We start from the raw sequence: 14604 nt of genomic DNA, 5'->3' as shown, positions 1-14604 counted from the left end.
GGACAGAAGAGAAATAATGGGTTAGCATGGGACTGCAACGAAGAACGATGGTACGAACTTTCGTTTACCTGCTTTTGACTGGTCGAGAACATTTCACGATGGGTCTTTGATATCTCTCAAGCCACATGTGGATTGACTACTTGTTAGTTTTTTCATTGGATATATATTCCTAATATTACTGGCTGTATAAATGGTCCAAAGATGTTCCTTTTATTTTCATGAATGAAAGCTTCATAAAAATAATTTGGAATGGCTTAAAAAGACTCATTTAGTAAAAGCCCAGAAACTCTGCTTAATTGTTAATTAAGCAGTCCTTGGCGCACCAAATGTCAAAATAGCCTTTTATTTTTGATTGGGGAGGAACAAGTTATGATGTAAAGTGGACTTAAGAACGTTGCGCGCATTTCGCAGTAGCTCTGTACTGAAAATTTCCATCTTAGAAAAGTTCTCAACCCACAATTTAAATTAATGAAAGTTAAATGTAAGGGAAAAGAAATGAACGTAGCAGGGGCAAATGCTGGTCTTGAAATTCACGCTTGCTCTTGTTATCATTCAGGAATTGAGAGGTGTGATTGAAGTCTGATTAGCGGAATAGTGAATTAATGACCATTTAAAACTATATATTTAGAAATGTATGTACATTTAAATCATACAACATTTATTTTACAAATGATATTCTATCTTTTTCAATTTAGCTACTTGAATACAAATTCTACCCTACGGTTCTTCTTTATGAACTGGTCAATAACATCGTCAAAAAAAGTTGGTTGTAACTTAATTTTCCCAAGCAACACGCACACTTGTAAAGGCTGGCTGAAGCTCACTGGCTAGAGCTACGTTGACTGCGTATGGCCTGTGTTTAAGCAACAGAATGAGACGACGTGAAATTGCTATGCACGCGCATGGAATCGCAGTACTGCTGCGAGGACCTGGAAGCTCCTTCAACCGAGCAAGGCCAAGGTAGCTTTGAACTAAACGAGTAAGCATCGACCTTCGATACACAACACAAAGCTCAATTATTGCTGCTCAAGCTGAAGAAGTCTTCTGTCTACAAAAATAAAAACCTAAATAAAAGCTTATAATGCATGCATTTATTAACAAATAAATATTACTTCTTTCTCAATTAATGAACTTGCGCAGCAAGCACGGAGAATTTGCTCTTGGAACGTACTTCAAAGTAATCGGCTGGCTATCTTAACTTTCATAAAAAGTCCATACTGCTGTGGAATCGAATGCCAGGCCTGGTAACAAAGCGAGCTTTACTCTCTGCACGGAGATCGGCATAAGCAATTTTTTTCCCTTTAATTAGAGCTATTTTTGGAGCGAATTCAAAGTCAATATTTAAAATATATAACAGCTGAACAAACAAGTAAGTGTCCTGCTTATCCTCAGGTATACAACTACTTCAAAGAAATGAACAGTGAGCTTCACGAGGTTACATGAACACAGAGCCGTACATTTTTTGTGAGATCATTTTAGTACGATCGCGATAGAAAGACCTGTGATAAATGGCAATCACGTCAACACAGCAGTAGCAGCACATGACCGGTTACAAGGGTGTTGTAATATTTAGTAGTCAGCGGTCATAACGGCCGAAGGGAGTAGTGAAACCGGTTTCAAGGCCATACCATATAACATTTGTCTATTCAGGTGTTCAAAGAAGCTGAGAAGTGCCGCTGGTCTCAACAGTTCACGCACCCTTTGTGTTGCCTTGAGGTTATGACCAGGTAAAGGTGTAAATGACCCGCACTTGCCAGGGAAATGGTAACACCCAAAGAATGCACTAAATACAGTATTTCGAATAACTTAGAGCTTGCTGTGGATTTAAGTTACTCATAAATTTAAAAGCTTTTCTTCCTCTTAACCATGCAAGAAGAAATAAAGGGAAAAAATAGGAACCGTTGCTTTAGAGTTCTTTTTCATGTCGAATGATGTTCGTTTGTAAGTGTCGCTTCTGAATTCGCAAATCATGAACTCCAGCCTTACAATTTGTCCTTGCGAAAGAATAATCGGGAGACGCACGTTCTCTATTTCAAGGTTAAGATTTAGAGATATTACATATCCTACAACTTAAAAAAAGAAATAGCTTTTGGATGGATGTCGATTATCCATAAATCGGAATTTAAGGTCGAGTATGTTAGTCACGATTATCTTTCAGAGAGGGAGGAAAAGTTTTTAAACGGGCCATCAACACATCATTTATGTAATATTCTTATTACAATTTATTGGATTTAGAGTTGATACAAAAATCAACTCTCCAGGAAAAAACAACCGTTGTCAGGAATAGCAAAAACAGCGCGAAAAGCAATGCATATCTTTATATAAATAAGTCTGATACAGGTCTATAGGCATAAATACTTTCTCCTTCGTGGGATGCAGCAGAGGAGTGGCGTGCGGGCTGCATTAATTCGCCATGATCCCTAATCAGGGAACTCTACCCATCTTAAGGGAGGGATGGGTTGAATAATTCTATATCCAAACGTAAGCATAAGGTACAGGATTAAAACAGGAATATAATTTCTTATCAAATATATTGTAACCAAGTGGGGAAACTTCACTCTTTCTCCCTCTCATCCTAAATATTTCATAAAATGATACATTTTCTCTATTTGCATACGGCAAATATGAATTTGCATTGATTTGACATTGGTAGTTTCTTGAGCCTGGCTTTCAAAGGCAGTTGATGGAAAATCAACAGCTACGTACAAGTAGACTTCTTGTGAACGTGTTCATTTTTCTTAATTGGATCTAAAAATTAAGGAACTGCTACAAAAACGTTTATTGAAAAAATAGTGTTATCATTAAATGATGAAACAGTTTGTTAGTGACAAAGAACGAAACAATTTCAGCTCAAATTTCTTCATTTTATCCTAGTACTTAGCTCCTCAGCGAACGCAAACAAGCAAGATGTTTCTATCGCTAATAATGGCAGAACTGTCAGCTTCTATTGTAACTGTCCAAGCAAAAATCTTTCTGATTTGGGGATAACTGTTTTTTTTTTTTTTTTTTTTTTTTTCCCTCCTCTGCAGAAGAATTATAATGGCAGTACGACATACCAAAGCATTTCTGTCAACCACAGTAACAAGTGTAGTGCTTAAGAATTTCATTGGGAATCGATTGTAGCTTGCACGCAACATATAAAAAGCATTAACGTTGTCGAGAACGATTGGACGGAAAGAAACATGCGTATTTTATAAAACGTATTCAAAGTGGCGCTACTATTAGTTTCACGAACCATTCAAACTTTATCGGTTCATTCTTTGAAATAAGCAAGCCACTTGTGCAAATAATAAACTGGTATATTAACTTCGATTCTGATACTGTATTTTGACTCTTATTTTAAATAAATGAAAATAAAGACCAAACTTTTACAAAATGATTAGAAAGCCATGAGTACGATTTGAATTGGGTTTAATGAATAAATTTATTCAAAGTCGAACATGCAGATATTATGCACACAATTATATAGGGTAGGTAAAACAGACGTCAAGGAAAAAGGATTTGGAATTTAAATCTTTATTTTTATTTTTTTTTTTATTAAACTGAAATTTCGATATACGATAGTATCTTAAATTAGGCGTAGCTTGTCAATAGGAATATTAGTCTTGTGTACCTTGAGCGTTTTTCCATATAATCGTGGAGTTTATTCATTCACCCCTTAACTACACATGATACATAAGCTTCCCAAAGTACACAAGACTAATTCCTCTTCGGCCTATCATAGATGGTATTAGTTCGCCTACTTATTTGTTATCAAAACATCTGGGTAATTTTCTAAACGAGCACATCAGACATACGCACCAACAACTCGCTACACTGCAGAAAAAGGGAGAAAGTTCTACCTTACCAACGGACATTCTAACCAGTCTAAATATTGTATTTTTGTTCACAAATATTCCTGTAGGCGAAGTCATGGCACTTATAAATGATCTGTTCCCTCCTGACATCTCGCAACTATTTAGACATTGCCTGAACTCAAATAAGTGCCGACTTATTCACTGAAAACTTTGAGAAAGATTTCCTGCTATCTACTTTGGTTGATTTACGTAGATGACATTTATAATCTTGAAACATGGTGTTGCTGAGTTAGTTGATTTTCTTTCCTCTATTAACTCCTTTCATCATAAAATTAAATTCACTTTAGAGCTTGAAAATGAAAGACAATTACCTTTCCCATTCATATAGGTGTTACCTACATTTCTTTTCGTTGTACCATATATCGCAAAAATTAGGTATTATACATACGCTGAAAAAAAGGATGATCTCTATTACAGGAGATGAAGAAACAATAAAAGAAGAATTACATTCTCTTCTCCAGCTATTGGTGAGCAAAGGATATTCTAAGAAATGGTACAGAGAATACTATTCTCTATTCCACCACAAATTCCTGACATTCGCTGCAGTGCTTCGGTTTCCATCCCTTATATTGATAGATTTTCAAAATCGCCAATCTCATGATATAAGAGTGGCTTTCAAGCCCATTGCGACTATTCGAGGTCTGTTATTACGTTCACTTAAGGTCCATAACCCTTTCAACAAACATCCTGGAGTTTACAATATTCCATGTTCTTGTGGCCAAGTTTGTAAATTAGACAAAAAGAACATATTGGAGACGTTAATAACAGAGAAGACAGCTCAGGCTAGTTTTCCATTTCTCCCACAAGTTACATGCCTTACATACGAGAAGTTGTCCTACTTCTCGTAGAAGACAACTTCAGTGCCTGCAATATCCACTGTCTACAATGGTTATCCACTCACAAGGCGCGCGCGCGCACACACAACAGAATACCAGATAATGATTTTGTGATATTTAGAAGTCACTTATGAGATCTTTCCACACGTCAGACTTTTCTGCCAAGTACCATGCACACCTATTGAACAATGACTGACCCATGCCAACTTTCACTCGTTTTTAACTTTTGTGTAACGGCTCCTAGATGTTTAGTTTTAGTTAAGTAGCAATTCTTGCTTACAGCTTATTACTTTTTTTTTTTTATTCTATCATATCACCACATATTAACCTAATGTCAGTTATCTTTTGTCACATTATTAAGGTAAATTTAGAAAAATAAGATTTTAAAAGAAATGCCGCTTGTCATCCCTCCCCCCCTTCCAGAAATTGATAATTCTCCTTAATGAGGTTTTTGATGCTCAAAAGCGTATATCCCTTGTAGTATTTTTTTTGGGGGGGGGGAGAGTGTGTCAATCGCAACGTTCAATTATCAAATCATTAATCACTAATTAGTCTTCAGTTTTGTTACCATCCAAATTCATTTTCTGCAAAAAAAATTCATAAAAAAATCACAGCAGTAAAATAAGGAAAAATAGCAAAAATCATTTAAAAAGCAGCATCAATGAAATGACAGGTTTAATGCTCAACTTCTTATTCATTTTACGTTCAAATAATAGTTACAAGAAGATGAATTTTTGATTGCATTACTTTAATAAGTAATGCAATCAAAAATTGCATTACTCGTATATTGAAACTCAAAGAATTTATAAATTGTCAGAAATGTGTCCAGTGTTTACTAAAAAAAAAAAAAAAAAACTGCGATGAAATATTAAATTCTTACAATCCAATAGATGTTCTTCTGGTTCCACCTCCGGGAAACGAACGTGAAATCTTCTGTTGTGAGAACGAGCAAGGCGTGAATGAGGTAGGGGCGATGGTGGCGTTGTAGAAAGTGACTGCTGTGAAGTGCCACTGGGCATACTCGATCATCTTCTGCCGTGAACAGGGCTGCAAGAAAACAAACAAAAAGTTAATTATCTAGAAAGTGCATATTAAGAAAAAAAAATGCTATAAATCACAGTAATACTTTAAGAATGTCAAATATAAATCAAAGAAAATTTCAAATTTCACAATATTTCGTCTGATTTCTTAATGTGAAGACAATTGCTCCCTCTCTAGAGCCAGTATAGTAAAAGCATATCTGAATGAAAAATTTATGAAAACATAATACATTAATTTTTATTTTTATATAAGCAAAGCGTGTGTGTGTGTGTGTGTGTGTGTCAATTGGTTTGATAGAACTTATTGTAGAAATGCCACAAAATTATTGCTTTGAATTACAGCATTTCAGTTGATCTACTTGACAGATAATGGATAAAATGTTTCCTAAAAAGAGTACACATAGCTTTGCGATATGCACCTATCTTACAGATGACCTCCATGGACTAGTTTACCATTATACACAAAGCTTGCCCTTGGGTTGGTATGAAGGTAACTATAGTTGCGTATTCGTGTGAAACTGGCGTATGTGAGCAGAAAAATAACTGTTGTACAACCAGTTCGGCAGGATTTTATCTAGTAGTTCAAAAAGGAAAGTAACTTATTAATGTGATTAATATAATTTGAGAGAATTGGTGTTTTTAGTCATCAGTATTCACTAATAAATAAATGCTATTCCGCAACTTGTATCCCAAGAGTTTGTACTTATGAGAACATAAGTGTTTACTATTTACATTTTACGATTTGAATTACCACTGATTTTTGTATTTATTAGACTGAGATTTATTGCAATGGCGCTCTTGTATCAATCTAATTCTGTATCAGTGCGAATTGTTTAAGAAAATAGTATCGCAATTTGTATTTCCTTTGCTTGCAAAGACCTAGTAGTTGGAATTTCATTTAAGAAGTGAAGGACCTCTTGAAAATGATATTTAACTGAAGGTAAATTAGACGGTCTTAGAACTAAAAAGTGTTCTCCCCAAAACTGGCTTATTCATTAGTCCGCAAACTAATGCAAAATTTAGCTCTTTTTATTTCAATCTTATCTTAATATTACCAGTCCTCTCATACTATTTATGGCATACATGTCAGAAGTAGCAGGCGAGTGATATTTGCTGACACATATTCAAATAAAATAAAAAAATAATTAAAAATATTAAGAATATAAAAACATGTTTTAAAAGTGAAAACGATGTGTTTTGTGGTGTCTGTCTGTAGACAAAGAAAAGTGTCAAAAAGAAATTAGTGCAGTTGCATCCCAATATGCAGTTCCCACCCCCCCCCTTTCTCAGAGAGAAAAATCCAAAGGGGGAGTACACACGAAATTGGAATTATTTCTCATGTAGCAGAGAGAAGAGAAAAAAGTATTCTACTCTCCACCTTGCGGTAATTTAAAATCCAAACAGACTCCTCAACTGCTTATCATATTATATGATATAAGTAGTAGTGGAGAGAATGAGATGTATTTAGCGAAGTAGAGTGGTGTGCCCTCTCACGATGAGTCTCCTTGGACTCCCTGAAGGTGTCACGTAATAATAATAATAAAAGAAACTAATATTAAAAATAGACCAATAGTTATTAAAGGCGATGACTAAATGTTGATGGAAATTTTTTGAATGCAAGATTTAAAACGATACAAAATGAAATATTCATCATAAAACAGAAATTTAATCTATGTTGCTATTGTTATTAATCTAGACATTAATAATGTACAGCGAAATCACAAAATTATACACCGAGAATTTCTCAAGGAATTTATCACTTCGCTTTTATTCTATGTAATACTAATTGAAAGAAATGGTGCACAAAATGTCAAATAAACTCGAACCTTCATACGTTTATTTCAGCATTTCTTCTGTTAAGGTTCACAGTGACTTGCATTCTATATCCTTCAAAATTTATCTAGGCAGTTACTGCCACTTGTATTTGTGGCTGTGTCTTGATTTGGAAAGTCAGCTGATAGGACATAGAAATAAGCTTGCGGAGTTATAGAGAAAGAATTCCATCCTCTGATAATTACACACTGCGATCTCGAAATCACCTGATGCCCAAACTGAAGTTGGGCAAAATGAAATGCCCAACTTCATTTTATTTTAGCGCTCTTTCAAGTTAAACAAAAATTATTCCCAGCTGCGGAAGCACAAGTTATTACAGCATATGTTCTTAACGATGACTTTTTGGAGGGAAAAAGAAAATCCTATACTTTCATTAAAAAATAGAATGGGGGAGATAAGCTATTTAGATCACTTCGGAGAACCCAAGCTTTCAAGAGAATAAATTTTCTCTCCTCCATATGAACTCGGCTATTATAACACACCTTCAGTTGGGAATTTTTTTTTTTTTTTTTTTTTTTTTAGGTGTTCCCGACTCAAAATTATCAAATAGAACTGGCGCAAGAAGTTTGTTTTAACTTATGTTCGCATCATCCAAAATATCGTCTTTTAGATGAGTTAAAAATTTTTTTTTAAAAAAATTTTCTAAAATGCTTTTTTTTTTCGATTACTTTGAATAACTCTTAAATGAATAAATAAAAATAAATAATATCATGCGCAGTACTGAACTAACAGTTTTAGGAAAATAATCATTGTTGTAAATATATTGTTAATTGGCTACAGTTTTGCATGTCGTAGTGAATACATCGAGACATGCAAACCTGTAGCCAATAAATTAGATGACTGTGGGATGAAACTAGTGAAAGAAAAATTTGGTTAATTATGCATAACTATTTGGCTCAATATATACATAAGAGAAGCTAAATAATCATTGAAAGTAATTTTTAATTTATTTATTTATTTTTTTTTTTTAATAATTAAAAGGCTGGTGATTCATTAGCAGCGTACCTCTTCTAACCAGTGGAAAGTATTTGGAGGCCATTGTCTAAAACATTAACAAAAGTACTGCTATATTGATAAGGGAAAGAGAAAATCAGTTTACATGCAGTTATTTTACTTCAGTTATTTCTTATTTAGAAGAAATAAATTACTACTTAATTATTTCAGTATTTGATTTAAATGTTTAAGCTATAAAATGAAGTAAAAATGTAGCGAATTTTTCATTTCATCCTTAGGAATATCCGCAGCTGTGTTCCTCTCGAAGCAGAAGCTAAGTTGTCTGAATCTAGTTCGTCCTGCGCGATTTGACATGCAATGACAGGGCTATCGAACGATGGATCAATGGATTTCACACTTGTAATGAGGTTATGTGCAGGACCGCGCGGTTAGCCTAGTGGCTTTGCGCTTCGCAACCATATGACTGGGGAAGGAGTGTCCCAAGTTCGATTCCCGTTGTAGACGTGAGGAATTTGAGGATCTTCCTCAGGCATAGCCAAGTTAGCCGGTCTTGGGCGCGGTCAGTAGGGTTTTTTCCGCCAGTTTATCTGGCGTTTTTCATCCCGCAAACAGGCAAACCGGCCCCGTGAACATACACCTCTACAGTCAAAAATATATCCCCCCCAGCGGCAGACAAGGCGACGGGTCGGTTGGGAGTAGTACTAACAAGTAGTCGCATCTAAGTAACACGCGGACCCTGCATAGGAAGCGGGAATAACGCGAAGAAGAAGAAGAATGAGGTTATGTGCATCCTTTCAAGGCAGCTGCCCATTTCCCCCCCCTCTCTCTCTCGTGCTTCTCCCCCCCCCGCAATTTCTATCATCATCAGATTCCTGACATATATCCTCAAGGGGTGCACAGGATATGATAGAACTACATGAAAAATTTACATCATTACTAACTTCCTATCTACAATTTTCCTCCAAATCAGTCCGTTACTTATCGAGACTCCAACATTATCAGATCTTATATTTCTATCGTCTAAGGCACTTTGTACCGTATCAATCCACCTATATCTTGGTCTTCCTCTGGGTCGTTTTGCTGCCAACCTGGCAGAGAACACTTGTTTTGCTAATCTTTCCTCGCCCATTCTGTTTAAGTGACCATACCACCTGAGATTAGCTCTGCTAATGCATTCCTGGATGCTGACAATGTCAAGTTCTTTCCTAATATCCTCATTTTTAATATGATATTGCCACTGATGCCATCTGTTCACGCCTTTAATCTTTCTCAGGACTCATATCTGCGGTCTCTAGTCTTTGGTCAAGTGTTTTACTTCTGAGTTTTCATTTTTGGTAACTATTCCATTAAAAATATGGAACAGCAAATAAGCATATTTTAACAGGAAATATCGTTTGGACTTCAATAGAAAATTTGAATTTAGTATGATATACTCTAATATCATACTAAATTCAAATATCATGCTACTGAGTGATACGGTTTACACCAGCGAGGTATATTAGAGAAGTTCGCAAAACAGTGTATTTTAGACCTTGTAGTTACGAGTATACGACACTGGTTTCATAAAAAAAAAAAAAAAAAAAAACTGACGGATTTTTTATGCAGTTCGGTGAAAAGCAGTGTGATGTGAAAAACACCGCAAAGCATGTAAATAAATAATTTAATTCAGTAACAAATGAGTACATTAAGACAATGGTCAAAAACATGAGATTAACAAAAGTGTCTGCCCCCACCACAACAACAATATAGAGCTCACAACTATGTTTCATACGATTTATAATGATATCTAGGAACTCAGTCGGTAATTACCATTGCTTCTGCAAAACGCCCAAGTCCTCCGCGGTTTTCGAGGTGGAAATTGAGAGCAGTAACACGTCTACCTAGAGCATTCCAGACATGCTCAGTAGGAGAACTGGCTGCCGGTCCATTACGTATGATATTTTGTTCTTGAAGATGTTGGTAGATGAGCTTCTCCCCTATCGCATCCACATATAAACATAAGGGTTCAAAACCTCGTGTTTAAGTTGCAGCATTCATGATTCCGCTAGAAAGCGGAGATAGGTTGGTGGGTCCACCCAACGAGATGCTGTCCCAAAGCATCAAGCTACCCCAACATTTGTTCCTTTAATGGATATTATAGGGATGATAAAGTGTCCTAGTTAATATTCGTGCAAGAGACAAATGTTGGTTTAGGAAGGTGCTTCATTGAACGCACAACCTTGTCTCCGCTTCGCCCTCTTGTTTTTGATAATTGTCATTCAGTAACAAATAGGTACTGAAACTATTTACAATGAGTTATCGCGATTTTTCTCTTTGTTCCTTAATTTATGGAAAACCAGTGTACTTTTTCCGTCAGCTTGAAAGTCAATGATAATAATAGTTCAATAAAAATCAATTTAAATATCATTGCAAAATTAATGCCATTTAGCTAATGGCAAACATGCGCAACTGTGTTCACTTATCCAATAAAAGTAGAAAGTAATTCGGAAAAAAAAAAAAATTTCTAGAGCAACCAAGCTTAGAGAAAAAAAAAAGCATTTCGGTAGTCTCCTTTAAATGGCACAGCCACTAAACCCTATCGTCATTCATTGCTTTTTCTATTAAAACCGTACGAAGACAGCTACACGGGCTAGTGACGACCATAACATGGGTGTGCCCTCCCACCTCCAGGGAAGCGATAATTTTAGATGTAATAATCGTAGGGAATTAGTCACTTAAAATAGAACTGGCATCGTACGTACGAAAGGCTGTTTAAAATTTCATCTAGTTCAAGGCACTTTCCCAGCAATGCATTCTATTTAATAGACACCGATTGAATTTGTCACAAGCAGTTTTAATCTCGATAGGAGGATGTCGGGCGATGCATTTCTTCATTCGAGACCGCAATGTTAATCGGGAAATAATGCGCAATTTATTTTTAGGTTACTTCGAAAGTGAATAACAAAGTATTCAATCGAGAATAAGAAAAAAAATGTTTCCGAAAGAAAAATATTGTTTACAATCATATGACAAAAGAATGAATACTTTTAGTTAGGTAATTTAAAAAAATGAAAATATTTTATTAAAATCAAAATATTATTAAACTATTATTATTAAATATTATTAAATATAATAAATTATATAATATAATATAATAAATAATATAATAAATTAAATATTATAAACTAAATATTATTAAACAAAATAATATTAAACTGAGATTCGTTTTAATTAAAAAAATATTGGGGTGAGAAGGGGTTGCTCGTTTGTGCAGTTAGATTTATAATTTGACTAGTGTGGAGAATTTTCTGTTATAAAGATAATAATAAACTGATCATACCGGATTATTTTATTATTATAATGCCAGTTTTTCCTACGCAGTATGGCGTACTTAAGAAATATGATTTACCTGTATTAGTCCATCATAACCTAGTTCTGTGAATTTTCAGTCCTTTATAAAATTCACGGAAAAAATCCAAGCCAAAAACATAACTACGCTCTGATGTTTCCCCTAATATGACCAAGTATCAAAAGAAATTCACTTACCTGAACAGCTTAAACCCTCAAATACAACGTTTAGAAATTAAAGAAAGCAGGATGCTTGCATTCCTTGACGTAGTACTGTACTTGACGTACTGGGAATCGGGCATAATAAACTAATATTTGCAATGAATAAGAAAAACATCGCCCTCTGGTCGATAATTACATTCTATTTCTTATCTTGCCTAGACATGAGGTATCAAAACCTCTTGAAGATAATATACTATATCTAGTGATTACAACAACAAAAAGAAACAAGAAATGGCCTATCCCATCGAGAGATATTCGTAAAAGATAGCTGTAATCAATAACATCCTACAAAATACATGCAATCACTCCATCCATAGTTAGAAAAATAACAACAAAAACTATAACTACAATAATAATCGTCACTTCACAGTACACCAAAAATATCACAGATAAAACAGTTGTGGCACTGAAACAGCATACGTTCAGACTTATCAAAAGAATTCCATTCGCCTAAGCAACCACATTCTCTTCTATAGTATACAATTTAGTATAAAATTTATATACAAATGTATATTAACGTCTTTTATTCTGTTAATCATATCAGCTTAAATTAAAAATAGCTGAAGAGTTGAATTCCAGTTTTCTGGACACAGGTTCTTGTAAACCGAGTAAAATACAAATATTTACTCTTAAACATTTAATTACATAAAAGATAAGTTCATTTGCATAATATTACGTATTTCGTGTCCGTGCGGTTAGCTGAGTGGCTATGCGCTTCGCAACCATATGCCTGGGAAAGGGGTCTTGGGTTCGATTCTCTTCGCCGACGTGAGGAGCGAAAGGATCTTTCTCAGCCATAGCCAAGTTAGCTGGTCTTGGGCGGCGTGGACAGCAGGGTTTTTTCATCCAAACTGGCCCCGTGAACATACAAGCTACAGTCATAGGACACACCGGGAGGCATAGGGAGAGCCTTATCCTCGGGACTGGTACGGCTTAGAAGAGCTAAGGATAGCTAGCTCCTTAAGAGAATGCAATGTTCGATATTTTGCATTGTATAATCATATTTATATTATTGCCGAATAAAATTTTAGGTGAGTGATTTTCATCGCTCCATGGTAGACTTGCATTGACAAATGCCATATTTGAGCTCTTGAGTAGGTTCCTGGGATCTAAATCATTCAGTATTAGGTTTAATGGAATAGAATTCCCTCCCCATTTATTGTTTTTTGTGCGCTTTTCTAATTTTTATATTGCATTCCTGATGTCACTGACGAACCAAAATATAGGATCTAATAAACTTTTATTTCAGGGGCAAATGCTGGTCTTGAAATTCACGTTTGCTCTTATTATCATTCAGAGAATGAAAGGTGTGATTGAAGTCTGATTAGCGGGATAATGAATTACTGGCCATTTAAAACTATATACAGGTAACCCTCGTATAACGCGGATGTTAGGTTCCGCAGAAATGCCGCGTTATATAAATCGTGTTATGCAAGTCTCAGATCACATAGAAAAAGTGGGGTTATGTTCCGAAATCGTTTTTTTTTTAAATTATATAAACAACAATGACATATCCAACAAAAAAATATATTTTTATGTAATTCAGGTAATTCATGTAAGTTAAGAAAATAAACTATGAAACAGATACATAGTATAAAAGTATAAAAATTACAAATTGTACTTAAACTTCATTGCACATAATGCATAAATGTTTTAGGCAAAATAAAATAGTACATATTTTAATCTTTCATAGCACGAGGATTTGAGGATTGGTTAATAAACACTGGTTTTGTCATGTAATCACCTGATACATTACTACAAAACAGTACAGCAATTCTATCTTTGGAAACGTTGAATCCAGGAGCTGATCTTTCATTTTTCGAAATATAGGTTTCGAAAAAAGTACGTTTTTGCACTTTTTCGAATATAACCTGGATTCATCCGCATTGAACACCTGGTCTGCACGATAAATGTTTATAAACATTTTGAGAGTTTTTTTTTGTTTAATAAGATTTCCATCCATAGGAATTTTCTTTTGAAGTGCAATCTTCTATCGAAATCATTACAGTTTCTCCATTTTCCCATTAGAATATCGCGTACACGAGCAACGCGCTTTGCACTTATCGTTGACCCTGCAGTAAACACTTTCTCGGATTTTATTTTCTTTAAGTTTGATTGTTCGAATTGTTGATTCATTAAAATTCCAAGTCCCTGCAAAAACTCCTGGTTTTTCTCCATTTTTCAACCGATCCAAGATTTTGAATATTTTTCTTCGAGAGAAATTAATTTTGTTTTCAATGTTGGTTTTTCCCTTTCGTTGCAGTTTGTGGCCATTACTATAAAGATAATTTTTTACACAAAAAAAGCAAGCATTACATATTGCATGTAACTCACCAGAAAATAAAGTGCTCAGCTTGAGATGAACACATTTATGATTTTTAACACTTTCCAGGCAGAAATGAGGACAATTTTCAACAATAAACGTAATTACATGCGGGATACAGGCAGACACAAATTGAACGAAGATAAAATTTGATTTTTAAGTCGCTCGGTGAAAAACATATGAAAAAATAAAGGGTTACTACAATTTGTAGA

General features: G+C 34.8%; 1 protein-coding gene across 7 annotated transcripts in view; it reads right to left on the bottom strand.

The window, feature by feature from the left end:
- Positions 1-14604, bottom strand: part of LOC150108596 (uncharacterized) — a 220890-nt gene that overhangs the window by 98513 nt on the left and 107773 nt on the right. For all 7 annotated transcript variants that reach the window (XM_090416039.1, XM_090416038.1, XM_090416045.1 and 4 more), the window contains exon 2: positions 5574-5740. In XM_090416039.1, coding sequence (XP_090272165.1) covers positions 5574-5712 — 139 coding nt within the window. In that variant the 5' untranslated portion in view covers positions 5713-5740. The remainder of the gene's footprint in view (positions 1-5573; positions 5741-14604) is intronic.

The sequence above is a fragment of the Typopeltis vanoorti genome, chromosome 3, assembly GCF_054136105.1.
Source record: "Typopeltis vanoorti isolate ZY-2024b chromosome 3, IOZ_Tvanoo_1.0, whole genome shotgun sequence".
In the NCBI taxonomy this organism is placed as follows: domain Eukaryota; kingdom Metazoa; phylum Arthropoda; class Arachnida; order Uropygi; family Thelyphonidae; genus Typopeltis; species Typopeltis vanoorti.
This window is presented reverse-complemented; position numbering and strand designations above follow the sequence as displayed.